Source organism: Pristiophorus japonicus, chromosome 1 (genome assembly GCF_044704955.1).
Source record: "Pristiophorus japonicus isolate sPriJap1 chromosome 1, sPriJap1.hap1, whole genome shotgun sequence".
Taxonomy (NCBI): domain Eukaryota; kingdom Metazoa; phylum Chordata; class Chondrichthyes; family Pristiophoridae; genus Pristiophorus; species Pristiophorus japonicus.
Genome location: NC_091977.1, coordinates 45,645,765 through 45,664,636, shown reverse-complemented (window position 1 = coordinate 45,664,636; position 18,872 = coordinate 45,645,765). Strand labels below are relative to the sequence as shown.

The window sequence follows — 18,872 nt, the reverse complement described above, 5'->3', positions numbered from 1 at the left end:
TCAGCATACATGTAAAAACTGACTCAGACCCACAGATTATGTCAAAGAGGGGCTGCATGTAGATGAGGAAGACGGGGGCTGAGGATAGATCCTTTCAGGACTCTGGAGAAGAGAAAGCAATGCTTCGGATGCACTGCATTCGGATAGGTAGGAATGATAGAGCGGACGCAGGGTATTCTGGGGGGGGGGGGGTAAACAGCGAAGGTCGTGGGACCAATGACATAGGTAAAATGAGGGATGAGGTCCTGCAGGAAAAATTCAGGGAGCTAGGAAGAAAATTTAAGGGTAGGACCTCAAAGGTGGTAATCTCCAGGTTACTACCGGTGTCACGTGCTAATGAGTATAAGAATAGAAGGATAGAGAGGATAAACACGTGGCTGGAAAGTTGGTGTAGGAGGAAGGGCTTTAAATTCTTGAGACATTGGGACCGTTTCTGGGGAAATGGGACCTGTACAAATCGGACGGGTTGCACCTCAACAGCGCCGGGACCAATATCCTCGCGGGGAGTTTTGCTATCGCTGTTGGGAAGAGTTTAAACTAGCTTGGCAGGGGATGGGAACTCGAGAACAAATTCAAAAGGGAAGGAAGTAAAGCAGAAATTGGATAGCAAGAATCTAGAAACCGAATCTGTAAGACAGAGGAAACAAGACTTCGTAAGTAGTAAGCAAGGAGGTCTTCCTGTGCTGAATGGCATATACTTTAATGCAAGGAGTATAGCGAATAAGGCGAATGAGCTAAGAGCACAGGTAGACACTTGGGAGTATGACATTATAGCCATTACAGAAACATGGCTGAAAGAGGGGCAGGTTTGGCAGATCAATATTCCTGCTACAGGATTTTTAGACAAGATAGAGAGGGGGGTAAAAAGGGTGGGGGGTCGCAGTACTGATCAAAGAAACTATTAGAGCGGTGAGGAGGGATGATATGTTAGAGGGATCATCAAATGAGGCCATATGGGTCAAATTGAAAAATAAAAAAGGAGCAATCACACTGCTGGGTGTGTATTATAGACCCCCAAACAGTGGGAGGCAGATAGAGGAGCAAATATGTCGGCAAATTGCTGTGAAGTCCAAAAACCGTAGGGTAGTAATAGTAGGGGATTTTAACTATCCAAATATTGATTGGCACAAATTTAGTGTGTGTAGGGGTATAGAGGGTGCGGAATTCTTGAAATGCATTCAAGAGAACTATTTTAGTCATTATGTAACAAGCCCAACATGAGAGGGGGCGGTCTTGGATTTAGTTTTAGGGAATGAAGCTGGGCAGGTTGAAGGGGTATTAGTGGGAGAGCACTTGTGTGCCAGTGACCATAATTCAGTCAGATTCAAGTTGGTTATGGATAAGGACAAGGATAGGCCTGGAATAAAAGTTCCAAATTGGGGAATAGCTAACTTTGCTAAGTTAAGGAGTGATTTGGCCATAGTGGACTGGTAAACAGCTACTTGTGGGTAAATCCGTGTCGGCACAGTGGGAGGCATTCAAGGAGGAGATCCGGAAGGCTCAGGCCAAACATGTGCCCTTAAAGAAAAAGGCTGGGAAAAATAATTCTAGAGCCCCCTGGATGTCTAGGGACTTACGGGGGAGGATTAAGAAAAAAAGGGATGCTTATGTCATATACCAACGGCTAAATACTATAGAATCTTTAGAGGAAAAGAGAAAGTTAAGAGGCAAAATTAAAAAGGATATTAGGAATGCTATGGGAGAAATTCTTGGCCAGTAAAATTAAGGAAAACCCTAAGATGTTCTATCAATATATTAAGAGTAAGAGGGTAACTAAAGAAAGGGTAAAGCCTATAAGAGACCATGAGGATAATCTTTGTGTGGAGGCGGAAGATGTTGGTAAGGTTCTTAACAAATATTTTGCATCTGTTTTCACAAAGGAAAGGAGCAATGCAGATACTGCTATCGAGGAGGTGTGTGATATTCTGGATGAAATAAATATAGAGAGAGGGGATTAAGTGGTTTAGCAGCTTTGAAAGTAGATAAGTCCACAGGCCTGGATGAAATGCATCCCAGACTGTTGAGCGAAGTAAAAGAGGAAATAGCAGAGGCCTTGACCATCATTTTGCAGTCCTCTTTGGATCTGGGCATGGTGCCGGAGGATTGAAGGACTGCTAATGTAGTGCCCTTGTTTAAGAAAGGAGAAAGGGATATGCCGGGTAATTAAATGGCCTGTCAGCCTAACCTCAGTGGTGGGAAAATTATTGGAAAAATCCTGAAAAGACAGGATAAATCTACATTTGGAAAGGCAAGGATTAATTAGGGACAGTCAGCACAGATTTGTTAAGGGACGATCGTGTTTGACTAACCTGATTGAATTTTTTGAGAACGTAACCAAGAGGATCCGATGAGGGTAGTGCGTACAATATAGTATATGTGGACTTTAGCAAGGTTTTTGAAAAGATCCCACATGGTAGACTTGTCATGAAGGTTAAAGCCCATGGGAGCCAGGGCAAACTGGCAAGTTAGATCCAAAATTGGTTTGGAGGTAGGAAGCGAAGGGTAATGTTTGATGGATGTTTTTGTGATTGGAAGAATGTTTCCAGTGGGGTTCCGCAGGGCTCAGTATTGGGTCCCTTGCTTTTTGTGGTATATATCAACGATTTAGATTTGAATATAGGAAGTATGATTAAGAAGTTTGCAGACGACACTAAAATTGGCTGTGTGGTTGATAATGAAGAGGAAAGTCATGGGCTGCAGGAGGATATCAATCTACTGGTCAGGTGGGCAGAGCAGTGGCAAATGGAATTTAATTCAGAGAGGTGTGAGGTGATGCACTTTGGGAGGGCTAATAAGGAAAGGGTATACACATTAAGTGGTAGGTCATTTAATAGTGTAGATGAACAAAAGGACCTTGGAGTGCTTGTCCAAAGATCCCTGAAAATAGGCCAGGTGGATAAGGTGGTTAAGGCGGCATACGGAATGCTTGCCTTTATTGGCCGAGGCATAGAATATAAGAGCAGTAAGGTTATGCGTAAATTGTATAATACCTTGGTTGGGCCACAGCTGGAGTACTGCGTGCAGTTCTGGTCACCGTATTATAGGAAGGACGTGATTGTGCTAGGGAGGGTGCAGAGGAGATTTATTAGGATGCTGCCAGGAATGGAGAATCTTAGTTATGAGGACAGATTAGATAGGCTGGGTTTGTTCTCATTGGAACAGAGGAGGTTGAGAGGAGACCTCATTAAGGTGTACAAAATATTGAGGGGCCTAGACATAGTGATAGTAAGGGCTTATTTCCATTGGTGGAGGGGTCTATTGCAAGGGGGCATAGAAACCCTCACCACTTTTAAGAGATGGTTGGATGGGCACTTAAAGTGCCGTAACCTGCAGGGTTACGGAACCAGAGCTGGTAATTGGGATGAGACTGGATGACCTTTTGTTGGACGATGCAGATATAATGGTAAGTACTGCAGGGAATCGAATACGCCCAGGGAGATCGCCTGGACTAGTTTTGATCGCCTGGATGGGTCGGAGAGGAATTTTCCCAGATTTTCTCTCGCTGGATTTTTAATCTGGTTTTTGCCTCTCCCAGGAGATCACATGACTCCAGTTGGGGTGGAGTGTAGAATGTTTCAGTATAAGGGGTGTCGCAGTTGTGTGAGGAGGACTGGTTGGGCTGGGTGCTCTTTGCCTTTCATATGTCATTGTTCATAGATTTATATGTAACCTTTTGTGCTGCTGACCAAGGGCTGTGTGGCTCTTTGTCGGCCGGCTTGGACACGATGGGCCGAAATGACCTCCTTCTGCGCTGTAAATTTCTATGTTTATATGAATTGAACAATGCAACGGCGGTCCCACATTGCTGGACAAAATGGAGAGGGTTTTTGCAGGATGACTGTGTGGTCAACCGGATCAAATCCTACTGGAAGGTCAAGAAGGGATAATGCATCACTGTTACAAAGGATGTCATTTATGACTTCAGCTAGGGCTCAGAACCACTCAGACGTGTCTTGCATGTAAAATGTAACTGCATTTGTAACCTAGCTCTCTAACAAAAAGTTAACTGAGTTATTATAATTAAACATTGGTTGTACCCAGATTGATTGATTGAAGCAGTCATTTTTGTTCTACCACATTACAGCCAAAAAATAGAGCTGAAATACAGACTGCACTTCCTACTTAATGAGCAGAGCTGTATGATAAAGGATGCCAACATCAGGAGAACACAGGCATATTATTATTTCCTCACAACCTGGACACATATACAGTCACTTTCGGACATGACTGTTATAATGCTAGCCCTGTCAATGTAATATAAAAAACATGAGTATAGAGGCATCCATCCACGTCTGCTTTCCTGGCTCATCCTCCAATCTCACTCTCTCTTGTCTAGGACTCCCAAACAGGAGATTTGACAATCTCCATAGCACCAATACAAGAAATGCCACTTCCTCAGTGAGCAAGAATGGAAGGGGGCAGGAATATCCCCAATGTGGTGAAAGGAATTTTGTCCCTAAGCTATTAATGAAGAATTCCACCTGGGGGAGGGGGGGGAAGAGACGGGGAACAGAACTAGACAAGCGCTGCGGTTACAAGAATGTCCAAGAAATTTCAACTATAAAAAATAAACTTGTTTGGTGGGGAAAGGGGGCGATAACTACCCTAATATGCTATGCACACAAGAATAATACAGACCACCTTTTTATTTTACAATATAATGAAGAAAATTAAGAATGTGCATGTTTTGATGGCATAAGTATCATTATTTTTTTCTTCTCTCCGCTCCTATTGTTGAGGTACTTCTCCAAGGTTGGCAGGTACCCTTCAATACCTCACCAACTGGTGAGCGTCAATGACTATTCCATTACAGCGGGGTGAGGGGTTATCATAGCCGACTGCAATTCTGCCCTCACCTAATAGCCACATACATTCACTTCGAGCAGAGAACTCGATTTTTCCCTCCTGAAACCAGGAGGACGCTGAGGCAAATTATGGAGCCCCATAGTGGCATCCCAGATAAGAATGGCTAAGTAAGTGCTGAACTTGGCACCTACCTGGTCTAGATGGCTCATTTAGTCACTGAGCCATCAGCAGCAGGCTCTTCGGCCGGTCAAAGCTGCAGTCCCATTTTGGAACCAATCAATCGTTTTAATCCCAACTAAGCATCCTTTCTCTATATTCCATCATTTCCTTAGTCCCCAATTATCTATCCCACATTTAAACACCTCAATTCATTCTGCATCTCTGATCTTCTGAGGCAGTGCATTCCACATATTCACCACCCTGTGTGTGAAGAATGTATTTATGGATTTAATTGTAACTGGGTAAAGAAAATCTAAAACTAAGTTTATGTCCTAATGTTGTGGATTCCCCTATTGGAGAGGAGCAACGTTGTTTCCTTATTGAAGTTACCTATACTTACTCGGTCATTTAAAATTTAAAATAGTTGTAAAAATGTCTTCCTTCGCCTTTGCAGTAAAGCTTCCAGATGTTAGGTGGGTGTTTAAAAATTAATTTAGATCTTGGTTATGTTAATAAGGCTGTGAAAACAGATTTAATGCAGATGGACAACACAAACCTGAGACTTGAGTATGTCTGTAATGTTATCAGAGTTAACAAAGTCAGATGTAGGTACCTCACAGAGCTTCCTATGTAGCGTCTGGAACTCACTGAGCTTCCTGGTAACTGTCCAGCCGTTATTTTCAGGATCAGGCGGACTCAACTGCACCGTGACCGAGTAGCAGGGCATTTGTTCCCCATTCTCTTCCACCACCTGCCCCAAAAAAGGAGTGAAAAGGATTGACTCTATGCAAATATAATTCAGCAAAATCAAAACAGTTAGCATTTCCTCCTTGCATTGTGCGAGTTAATGGCATCAAACAAAATTCTTCTGCAAAATTCTTCCTCTTGCGGAGAGCTCAACACAAATTTGGGATGGTTACATAAAGTGATTTAGCACAGTCCGTTCTCCCACAGATTTCCACAGTTACTCTGTTTTGTTGCTCATTTTTTAGCAACATTTTTTTAAAAAAAAAGAGTCTCAAAGGCAACAAAATGCCAGGTTATGAGCAGACACCAGAAGAGTGAGAAATCATTTGCCCAAGGAATGGGTAATCGTGTTCTGATAAGCTGAATACTTTCAAACTCAGTAGGGCCAGATTCTCCAACAAGTGACAGCAAGGTGTTAATTAGTCAACATCTCATCAACTCATCTTTAGCAACCTTGTTCAGAATTCACTCAAATTCAAAAGGTACCCAAGCTCCTTCTCACAACCAGCAAACTTCAAGAATATTATTAGGTTTAAAAATATATAGAGGATTGGCTAGCTAATAGAAAACAGAGAGTCGGGATAAATGGGTCATTTTCTGGTCGGCAAACAGTGACTAGTGGAGTGCCGCAGGGATCGGTGCTGGGTCCTCAACTATTTACAATCTATATTAATGACTTGGATGAACAGACTGAGTGTAATGTAGCCAAGTTTGCTGATGATACAAAGATGGGTGGGAAAGCAAATTGTGAGGAGGACACAACAAATCTGCAAGGGGAGGTAGACAGGCTAAGTGAACGGGCAAAAATTTGGCAGATGGAGTATAATGTGGGAAAATGTGAGGTATCTACTTTGGCAGAAATAATAGAAAAGCAAATTATAATTTAAATGGAGAAAAATTGCAAAGTGCTGCAGTACAGAGAGACCTGGGGGTCCTTGTGCAAGAAACACAAAAGGTTAGTATGCAGGTAAGCAAGTAATCAGGAAGGCAAATGGAATGTTAGCCTTTATTGCAAGGGGGATAGAGCATAAAAGCAGAGAAGTCCTGCTACAACTGTACAGGGTATTGATGAGGCCACACTTAGAGTACTGCGTACAGTTTTGGTCTCCGTATTTAAGGAAGGATATACTTGCATTGGAGACTGTTCAGAGAAGGTTCACTAGGTTGATTTTGGAGATGAGGGGGTTGACTTATGAGGATAGGTTGAGTAGGTTGGGCCTATATACATTGGAGTTCAGAAGAATGAGAGGTGATCTTATCGAAACATCTAAGATAATGAGCGGGCTCGACAAGGTGGATGCAGAGAGGATATTTCCACTCATAGGGGAAACTAAAACTAGGGGAAATAGTTTTAGAGTAAGGAGCCACCCATTTAAAACTGTGATGAGGAGAAATTTCTTCTCAGAGGATTGCAAATCTATGGAATTCTCTGCCCCAGAGAGCTGTGGAGGCTGGGTTATTGGATATATTTAAGGCAGAGAATTTAAAGGCAGAGATATTAAAGGATTATGGGGAGCAGGCAGGGAAGTGGAGCGGAGTTCATGATCTTATTGAATGGAAGAGCAGGCTCGAGGGGCCAAATGGCCTACTCCTGCTCCTATTTCCTATGTTCTTATGTTCTTATCCTGGGCAGCGAAAATTGCCAAATTGATGTTTGGTTACATATGTGCATTCTGGTATCAGCCGTCAGCTCACATCACTCCTCCTCTGAACCTCACACTAGAAAGAACAAATCTGTATTTAATTAGCACCTTTCCAGACCTCAGGTCATCCAAAAGCACTTCACAGCCAACAAAGCATTTTTGAAGTGTAGTCACTTTTGTAATTAAGGGAAACACAGCAGTCAATTGACGCACAGCCATGTCTCACAAACAGCAATGAGATAAATAACCAGATAATCCATTTTATCAATGTTGTTTGAGTGATAAATATTGGGCAGGACACTACAACAGAAAGGCTAGAGCCTATAGCAGTAAAGAGATAACAGATGACAAATTCTGCTGCTCGGAATAAAACATTTTTTGGGGACTGTCTTCTGCTGAAAACATTTGCCTCATCGCATTTAAAAAGTACTTGGATATGCACTTGATGTGCCGTTATCTACAAGTCTATGGACCAAGAGCTAGAAAGTTGGATTCGGCTGGATAGGTCTTTTTCAGCTAGCACAGACACGATGGGTCGGAATGGCCTCCTTCTGAGCCCTAAATTTCTATGATTCTATTCTATCTTCCCTTTATAGCAAAATAAAAGTTACCATATTGCGAGATTAATAATGAGAGAATAGTGTGGAGACTAAATTCCAAAATGGTAGTCCGAACAATATTTGGAAGAGATCATGGCAGTAAGATACTGGGGCCGAAATACAGCCTCCTGTATAAGGCCTATTACCGCAGAAAGCGGCGGACACGCAGCGGTGTCGAATGATTGCTGATTATTTTGTTGAATGGCCTCCGCTCGTGAAATTCTCCTTGGTGGTTTTTCTCGCGCTCCCCACTTCCGCCCTGCTGCTGTCGAAACCTCCTAAGTGCGTCATCAAACCGCGCACCACTGGTCACCCTTCCCGCAAGCAAAATTCACAAAAAAAAAATCTTCCGACCGCCGCTTGGTGCCCCCAACAGTTTTTTCTGTCGGTGCACTGTGTTTGCAGTATATGCAAAATGGCGGTGCGGCCACCATTGAAGAGGAGGGCACACTGCTCTGGTCGCCATCTTAGCTTTTTTGTCAGCCAACAACCAGGTCGGCCCAACAACTATGCCCTCGGGTTCGGCCGGGCCGCCAATTGGCAGCCTGGCACCCCCCTCTTGGTTGCCAGGCCGCTGGCCCGGCCGAAACCCACACTGGTGGCCCAATGGACCTAACTAAAATAATCGCAGAGCTCGCAGCGGCTCTCCCCTTTAAGTGAAGGGGAGAGACGTGTTGACGCGCCAGCGAGATGACTGACAGCGCCGAACACTCCCCCCGCCCGCACTAGGATGGACACTCCCCCCGCCCCCACAATGACGGACACACTCCCCCCGCCCCCACAATGACGGACACAACCCCCCCGCCCCCACAATGACGGACACTTCCCTCCGCCCCCACTATGATGGACACTTCCCCCCCGCCCTCACTATGACGGACACTTCCCCCCGCCCCCACTATGACGGACACTTCCCCCCTCCCCCACTATGACGGACACTTCCCCCCGCCCCCACTATGACGGACACTTTCCCCCCGCCCTCACTATGACGGACACTTCCCCCCGCCCCCACTATGACGGACACTTCCCCCCTCCCCCACTATGACGGACACTTCCCCCCGCCCCCACTATGACGGACACTTTCCCCCGCCCCCACTATGACGGACACTTTCCCCCGCCCCCACTATGACGGCCACTTCCCCCGCCCCCACTATGACGGACACTTCCCCCCGCCCCCACTATGACGGACACTTCCCCCCTCCCCCACTATGACGGACACTTCTCCCCCGCCCCCACTATGACGGACACTTCCCCCCGCCCCCACTATGACGGACACTTCTCCCCCGCCCCCACTATGACGGACACTTTCCCCCGCCCCCACTATGACGGCCACTTCCCCCCGCCCCCACTATGACGGACACTTCTCCCCCGCCCCCACTATGACGGACACTTCCCCCGCCCTCACTATGACGGACACTTTCCCCTGCCCCCACTATGACGGACACTTCCCCCGCCCTCACTATGACGGACACTTTCCCCCGCCCCCACTATGACGGACTCTTTCCCCGCCCTCACTATGACGGACACTTCCCCCCGCCCCCACAATGACGGACACTTCCCCCGCCCCCACTATGACGGACACTTCCCCCCGCCCCCACTATGACGGACACTTCCCCCCGCCCCCACTATGACGGACACTTCCCCCCGCCCCCACTATGACGGACACTTCCCCCCGCCCCCACTATGACGGACACTTCCCCCCGCCCCCACTATGACGGACACTTCCCCCCGCCCCCACTATGACGGACACTTCCCCCCGCCCCCACTATGACGGACACTTCCCCCCGCCCCCACTATGACGGACACTTCTCCCCCGCCCCCACTATGACGGACTCTTCCCCCCGCCCCCACTATGACGGACTCTTCCCCCCGCCCCCACTGTGATGAACACTCCGCTCCTGCCCCCACTATGACGGACAGTCCCCCCGCCCCCACTATGACGAACACTCCCTCCCCCGCCCCCACTATGATGAACACTCCGCTCCTGCCCCCACTATGACGGACAGTCCCCCCGCCCCCACTATGACGAACACTCCCTCCCCCGCCCCCACTATGATGAACACTCCGCTCCTGCCCCCACTATGACGGACAGTCCCCCCGCCCTCACTGACGGACAGCCCCCCCGCACTATGACGGACAGTCCCCCCGCCCCCACTGACGGACAGTCCCCCCGCACTATGACGGACAGTCCCCCCGCCCTCACTATGACGGACACTCCCCCCGTCCCCACTATGACGGACACTCCCCCCGCCCCCACTATGACGGGCACTCCCCCCGCCCCCACTATGACGGGCACCCCGCCCCCACCCGTTTCCGGCAGGACTGAATTTCACCCCCACTATCTTTTGAAGAATTACAACTAGAGTTGGTTTTGTAAACAGATCCTTCAAGCAGGGTCTGGGCATAGAGATAAAGAAAAGAGTCAGAAACAAAATTACCTGGTTAATGGCAACCTTCAAACTTAATGGCAGCCTCATTACTCTATAAAGGGAAAAGCCTGGTATGGAAACACTTCAAACTACCTCTCACAGAGAGCCTGGATCTAGTAAGCAGGTAGAGTTCAATAACTGAAAGGAAAAGCATCTCTACAACTAGAAAAGATAAAAATCTGATGATAACAAAAGGTGAGAAGTCCGATACCTCAAGGGCTCCTCGGATCCTGTCAGGAACCTAGTTGGAAACCTAATTACAACTAGGACTTGTACAAGCAAAGTCATTTAATACCATATTTGTGTTACAGTGGCAATATGTAATTTGTACCAATACTGAGAGGTGTCCTTCTTCCACCAGATGATGGTTATAGACAGGACTACATGTCCCTTAATGCAAAGTACATGTCATTTTACTGATTCATTACATTTAGTATTTGTAAACTTGAAAAAAAAGCAAATAAGAGGTTTCTAATCATGACATTAATGCCACTCTCCAAATGACCACAAATTATGTTCAAATTTGTAACCTATGGTGTACTTGCATTGCAATGTTCGCGTCAGTCCAAATGCTCAACTTGAAATGCAAATTGAGCAAATGCCAAATGAACACCAAAGTGAAGTAGAGTGATGCTACCTCCTCCGGGAATCTCATCCCTCTACACTCTGGTGTCCAATTGGGCCGTGGCTCTGAATTCAGGCTGCTTTTACATTATAACCAAACCACTTTGCACAGAGACAACTGTAGCGTGAATGCACTGTTTAAATACAAGGTTATTGCATAATCACAGTACAACACAGTGAACATCCTGGTATTGCACAAAGCATTGCATGCAATGTTCTTCTGGGTACATCATAAACCAGCACTGCTTCTAAAGTTTGAAACTGCAACAGGATACTTTTACTGATTAGAAATCTGGTAAATGGCAGTTTGGTTCCCCAAATTAGTGTGAAGACCAATAAATCATTCCAGTTTTGTGTAATTCTTTTTGATTTGAAGTCAACAGAGGTTCATTAAAAGGTTATCACTTCAATCTGTTAAACATTCACTTATTTCCTCCTTTACCTATTTTAATTCTATAACTACTAAGGTCAAAGGAACATACAGGACTTGAAAAGAGCGCACTTCTATTCTGCCGGTCATGTGGTCGTGGAAATACTATATCCCATGATTGGTCATATCCCTCTAGCAATTTTTTCTCCGGGTGTTTATCCAACTCCAGCTTGAAGTTCCTGATGCAATCAAGCCCCCTCTGCCTCCCCTGAATATTTATTCCATACATTCACTCCCTTTGCAGAAAGTAATTGCATTTAAAGTGACTTTGATCCCATCCCGTCTAAATTTGAGGCTATGCTCCAAGGTCTTGTTATTCAAATTGTTATCGAAATCCTTGTTAAAGTAGTCAGCACTACAAGTTTATATATAAATTACCATTATCTAATGAATGACCTTTCACCAAGATTTGCAGTACAGGTACTTCCGACCTGCTTTTTACATTATTTTCCAGTATTCGTGTCACATTCCTCAATAAAATGCAACCGCTTTACCTAGAACTCCATTAGAGGACTGTGTTTGATGTACAGAATGATGCATTCACTCTAATGCAGCTCATCTGAATTCACGATGCATTTACATTAATTAAACCACTTCGCACTGAGATTATGGAGGTGAATTGACCTCTCCTCCATAATCTTCAAGTAAAATTATAATGGTTTTGCTTGAGCATGCTAAAGTAATCCACATAAACTTTTGAAGCTCAAGGCAAACCTCCTCCATTTAATTCACACTCTCTCTCTATCTGCCTGCTTACAGTGAAGCTAAAACTTCACCAAAGTCCTCGTGCTCATTTAATGGGAAAGCATATCTTAAAATAAGAACACACAAAATAGGAACAGGAGTAGGCCATACGGCCCCTCGAGCCTGCTCCGCCATCCATCCATGGCTGATCTGACCATGGACTCAGCTCCACTTCCCCGCCCGCTCCCCATAACCCCCTTATCGTTTAAGAAACTGTCTATTTCTGTCTTAAATTTATTCAATGTCCCAGCTTCCACAGCTTTCTGAGGCAGCGAATTCCACAGATTTACAACTCTCAGAAGAAATTTCTCCTCATCTCTGTTTTAAATGGACGGCCCCTTATTCTAAGATCATGCCCTCTAGTTCTAGTCTCCCTCCCCCCCCCCCCCCCCCAATCAGTGGAAACATCCTCTCTGCATCCACCTTGTCAAGCCCCCTCATAATCTTATACGTTTCGATAAGATCACCTCTCATTCTTCTGAATTCCAATGAGTAGAGGCCCAACCTACTCAACCTTTCCCCATAAGTCAATCCCCTCATCCCCAGAATCAACCTAGTGAACCTTCTCTGAACTGCCTCCAAAGCAAGTATATCCTTTTGTAAATATGGAAACCAAAACTGCATGCAGTATTCCAGGTGTGGCCTCACCAATATCTTATATAGCTGTGGCAAGACTTCCCTGCTTTTATACTCCATCCCCAAGATACCATTGGCCGTGCTGATCACTTGCTGTACCTGCATACTATCCTTTTGTGTTTCATGCACAAGTACCCCCAGGTCCCACTGCACTGTGGCACTTTGCAATCTTTCTCCATTTAAATAATAACTTGCTCTTTGATTTTTTTCTGCCAAAGTGCATGACCTCACATTTTCCAACATTATATGCCATCTGCCAAATTTTTGCCCACTCACGTAGCCTGTCTATGTCCTTTTACAGATTTTTTGCAGAGTGTCTAAACTGCTATTGGTGGCCCACACTTAGCCCTCAAACCCTGGCAATCCAGGTCCCAAAGACAAGGCATCCGACTCTTATTTATGCTTATATTTATTGTTCTACAGGTTTCACTGTTTGAATTATGTAGGCCTCGAGGTTTAGAAAGGGCAGTTCTTGGCACTGCTGCCTCTTAATGGATAAATTACAAGTGATTACACTCCCAAAGTACTCCATTGACTGTAAAGCGCTTCGAGACGTCCAGTGGTTGTGAAAGGCGCTATAGATTATTGCAAGTCTTTCTTTTTTTAAATCCTATATCAGCATCCAAGATCTGTTAGAATCAACAACTGAACATATACAAAATAATGGGATCATTGATTTGACCTTTATAGCTGGCCCCGAGACTCCACGGTACACCTATGCTGTCCGTAAAGAGAAGCTTAGACACCCCCACCTTAAAAGCACAGCAGAGTAGCTTCCACCACAGCTAAAGTGTGCACCAACGTTGCAAATGAGCAAATCCATTTCCAGTAACGTTTCTATTAATAACTAAAATTAATGTTGGCATCAGTCATTCATTATGAACCACAGAACTGGCATGCGAGATAAATGTGACATCCAGCATCTGTAAATTCAACGTAAAAGCTACATGCCAAACATTGTACAAATCAGTGCTCCAGTAATGAGAGCGCTGCACCATTAATAAGGCCAGGGGTTAAATCCTAGATTCTATTAGCATTTGCTCACAAGTTTCGACCAGGGACAATTGCAGCAGCTTGTCAGGGAGTGTGAAAAAGAACTACCTGAGGAAAGTTGCTCCATCTATCATGCACCATGTTACCTTTCCGGAGCAACACTGCCTTTGTCCATCCAGTCATCTGTAGCAACTGTCTCGCCACATGAAGGACTGCATGAATGTAGGTAGCTAATGTTATACCGTGGAGATACCAATAAAATACAAACCAACTTCACAGCACACTTCCCCCCCTTCTCTCCCTTCCCCCAAACCCGGAGGACAATGAGAAATCCGGTGAAATGGATTTGCACTCCGGTGGATAGTCTGAATAAACCCACCTCACTGCTGCTGATGGTGGCTTTCCACTGCCCGAGGTTCTCACACCACCAGTCCGTCCGGACAATGTGCTGCTGTAGATCACTATGTTCTTTTTCCATCGTGGAGATCTCGTCCTTAAGCTTTGTAACAATCTAAATGGGAGAGAGAGATACATTAATGGCATTTAATCCCGGGGTTGCAACACTTAGCTAGGTAGGATATAAAATCTAGATTCCAAATTGCTTTACAATGAACAAGTTCTGATGACATCTGCTCTTCAATATCTGTTTTCTTTTATATACGTCAGTAAAAAATGTGAAGCTCTCAGGCTTCAAGCAGGGGAGATCAAGCAGGGAGATATCGATTCATATTAAACGGCAAACATTCAATTTACAATATTCTCCTTGGAGTTTTATAGATTCAGGACTTCAGCACATTAAAATATGGAAGAAAAAGCCAGCAAGCTTGTTTCATCTCCAGCTCAGCTGATGAACAAGTTGCCCCATATTCTTCCACTCTTCACTTATCTCCCAAGGAAGATGATTTACCACCTCTCCATTGAAGTCAACTGTGACAAAACACGGAGCCATTTATGAGAGAGATTTAAACTTCATTAATTCTGTCATTACATAACCTGTTTAAATACCAGCTTCACTCACAGAAATCATGCCCTAGTTTAACTTGTTACAAACTGTTAGATTTTATTTTTTTCCCCCATGTTTCTGATATCTGATGGAGGGAGCCAAGCTGTTGAATAGAAATACAAACATTTTTTATGATTGGTTAAAATATGTGTTTGATCAACAGCTTTTAAAACAAAAATTGTCAGGCAGTTATTTAAATCTTCTCAACCCTGATCAAAAAATATCAACCTGTCTCGTTCAAACTGAAGTTAGTCTGAAGTCTTTGAGGAGGCACAGGAAAGCAAGATGGCTTTCAGAGACAGTGAGAAAAGAACAGCTACATAAAAATATTTGTTGTATCATAGCATAGCCCAGCAGCCTTGAATTATTATTTTTGACTACAAGGAGCTATCTAAGCTGACCCACTGTAAAATGATATGTGTGCCATTGTTGTTATAAACTTGTTCTTTTATTATTTATTTGACAGTGTTATTATACCACCTTCCAAAGACAAGCTATTTATAAAATCTACGCAAGAGTAGGAATAGACTGGATGTTAGGTGGTTTTTCTTTTCCTCGATAGTGAGCCACTGGATGTGAAGCCGGCTGGTGTGATGGGTGCCGACTCTCTGGATTCCTTCAAGAGGAAGCTGGCAGAGGCAGAGATCGCATCATACAGAAGACATGTGACTTTATAGGTAACACTTGGTTCTGGTGATCTCCTGGACTGGTTTTGACCACGAGGGGGTCAGAGAAGAATTTTCCAGAGTATTTTTTCCTTATTGACCCTGGGTTTTTCAAAGAATCATAAAATAGTACAGTACAGAAGGAGGCCATTCAACCATTGGGCCCAAGTTTCCACACGATAAAAAACGGGCGCCCCTCCGAGCTGGGCGCCCGTTTTTTGCGCCACAAAGTGCGCCTAAAAAAACCCTCCGTATTCTCCATCTCCCTGCAGGTCCTCTGGCCCTCGGCGCGGCGCAGCAGGAGCTGTAGGGGGCGGAGCTAGGACCCTGCGCCGAAAACAGTGCCGGGAGCTCTGCACATGCGCGCTACAGTGGGCACGCAAGTGCAGTAGCTCCAGGCGCCCAAAACTGTGTGGGAGGGGCCCCGAAGCACACAGCCCCTAGCCCTGGCCGAATGGCCTCACTGGGGCTGCATGAATAAGGCTCCTCCCACGGCCAGCTCCTGCTTCCTGCCGACTCCCGCTCCTGCTTTCCCCCCCCCCGACCGGACCGGACCCGACTCGACCCGCCTGTCGCTGCCGCTCCTGCTTCCGCCCGCCCCCCCCGCCCCCCGCACCCAAACCGGACCGGACCCGACTCGACCCGTCTGCGTCTGCCGCTCCCACCCGACTCTGCTCTCGCCCCCGGACTGGATCCGACCTGACCTCTCCCTCTCTCTCTCTCTCTCTCTCTCTCTCTCTCTCTCTCTCCCTCTCCCTCCCTCCCTCCCTCCCTCCCTCCTCTCTTCTCTTCGCTTCTCTTTCTCTCTCTCTCTCTCCCTTCCCCCCCCCCCCTCCTTCCCCTTCCCCCCCCTCCCCTCCTCTCCCTCTCTCTCCCCCGCCGACCCAAACCAACGCCACCTACCTCTGGTGCTGGGGGACGGGCCCTGCCCATTCAGCCTTCGGTCCCGACGGCAAACCGCTTCCTAAAGGCCTGTCTGAAGAACTTTCACACAGGTAGGAACATGGTTTATTTAATCTTTTCTTTGCTTATAAATGTTTATTCAGGTTGGATTTATTTGTATAATATTTGTAGAAGTATAACTAAGGATTTATTGTAGAATTTAATGACTTCCCTTCCCCCCCCCCGCCTCGTTCCCTACGCCTAATTTGTAACCTGCGCCTGATTTTTTTAATGTGTAGAACAGGTTTTTTCAGTTCTATAAAAATCTTCACTTGCTCCATTCTAAGTTAGTTTGGAGTACGTTTTCACTGTGGAAACTTTGAAATCAGGCGTCAGTGGCCGGACACGCCCCCTTTTGAAGAAAAAATTCTGTTCCAAAGTAGAACTGTTCTACCTGACTAGAACTGCAGAAAAAAAAAGGTGGAGAATTGTGATTTCTAAGATAGTCCGTTCTCCACCAGTTGCTCCTAAAAATCAGGCGCGAATCATGTGGAAACTTGGGCCCATTGAGTCTGGTTCGGCTCTTTCAAGGTGCAATCCAGTTAGTCCCACTCCCCCTGCTCTTTCCCCATAATCCTTGCTATTTTTTCTCCTTCAAGTATTTATCCAAATTCCTTTTGAAGGCTACTATTGAATCTGTATCCACTGCCTATTCCAAATTCTAACCACTTGTTGCGTAAAAAAGTTTCCCCTCAATTGCATAAATCTGTGCCCTCTCGTAATCGACCCTTCAGCCATTAGAAACAGTTTCTCTCTATCTACACTATCTAAACCCTTCATGATTTTGAACACATCTATCAAATCTCCTCTTAGCCTTCTCTGCTCTAAGAACAACCATAGCTTCTCCAGTCCATCCACATAGCTGTCATTCTTCATCCCTGGACCCATTCTAGTAAATCTCAGTTTTTCTCACCTCTCCCAGGTCCCCCAGGAGATTACATGACTAGCTGGGTGGGGAGTAGGAGGTTTCTTGCCCATTATTTTCATATGTTCATAAGGTAATGGACATGAAGGCACGTGACAATGCCAACAGGCAAAATAAACTGTAGAGTTCTTTGTTCGATCTCTGGGTACACTTAAAATCTACTTAGCTATTTGGCCAATTGAAAATAAACTTTAGCCAGGGCTCAGCGACAAGTGTACACCAAAACTTCATACTGATGGCCAAAAATATCTAAAAACAGAAGTTACATTTCAAGAAAATGAAGCCCTGAGAATTTTTTCCATGATGTCCAAAGGTATAAGTGTAGGATCACCACATCATTCCAACTCGGGTTACTCAATCCTCACCATTGCATTCCACAGAAGACAATTCCGATAAGAAACAGTGCGCCCCAAAGATCATCCATGTCTAAAGCTACCTATAAAACCTTAACGGAATATCTAGTTTAGATTGGAAGTGAACACTTTCTTATTAAAAAAAAATAATTTACATCAATATCGAATTAACAAGCTCGAATGAAGGGCTGATCTCGCTTCTTGGGATGCTAGCAAGGCCAAATGTATTATTCATCCCTACTTGCCCCGAGAAGTTGGTGGTGAGTCTGCCCCTTGAACCTCTGCAGTCCTTGTGTTGAGGTTGGTCGGGAATGCCAATGGTTTTTGACCCAGCCACAGTGACAGAGTTTAGGATGGTGTGTGACATGGAGGAGAGCTTCAGGGTGATGGTGTTCCCCTGTTCTTGCTGTTCTTATCCTTTTCGATGGTAGAGGTTACAGGGCGGGGAGGTGCTATCGAAATAAGCTTGGTAGGTTGTGGGCCACATCGTCCACATGCCCGACACGAGACTCCCTAAGCAAGCGTTCTACTCGGAACTCCTACATGGCAAGCGAGCCCCAGCTGGGCAGAGGAAACATTTCAAGGACACCCTCAAAGTCTCCTTGATAAAGTGCAACAGCCCCACCAGCACCTGGAAATTCCTGGCCCAAGGCTGCCCAAAGTGGAGGAGGAGCATCCGGAAGGGCACTGAGCACCTCAAGTCTCGTCGCAGACAGAAAAAGCTTGCGGCAAACTAGGTTCCCCACCCACCCTTTCCTTCAACCACTGTCTGTCCCACCTGTGACAGAGACTGTAATTCCTGTATTGGACTGTACAGCCACCTGAGAACTCACTTTTAGAGTGGAAGCAAGTCTTCCTCGATTTCGAGGGACTGAATTTGATGATGATGGTAAGTTGCTGCAGTGCATCCTGTAGATAATAACAGTGCAGCTATGTGCTGTGTATTTCCTGTTTTTTCTGTAGAATGAACTACTTTTTGCTGGGAATCTCTCCTACATATGCTTTACACAGTGGAATAAAAAAAAACATCTTGCAATTTTCAATCTTGAATAATATCCTCCACAGCTTAATTAAGGAATCTACTTCCATCAGTTTTATCCCCACCAAAAACTTCTCTCATGATCCCTCTCAATTTCCTTTTTTTTCCCAAGTACAAGTAAACGTGTGTCTCTACCAC

The 18,872-nt window shown here is 45.5% G+C and overlaps 1 protein-coding gene across 1 annotated transcript in view; it reads right to left on the bottom strand.

Moving 5' to 3' along the window:
* Positions 1 to 18,872, bottom strand: part of snx25 (sorting nexin 25) — a 79,157-nt gene that overhangs the window by 30,169 nt on the left and 30,116 nt on the right. The window contains exons 4-5 of the mRNA XM_070898081.1: positions 14,187 to 14,318; positions 5,579 to 5,716 (exon numbers count right to left, since the gene is read on the bottom strand). Coding sequence (XP_070754182.1) covers positions 5,579 to 5,716; positions 14,187 to 14,318 — 270 coding nt within the window. The remainder of the gene's footprint in view (positions 1 to 5,578; positions 5,717 to 14,186; positions 14,319 to 18,872) is intronic.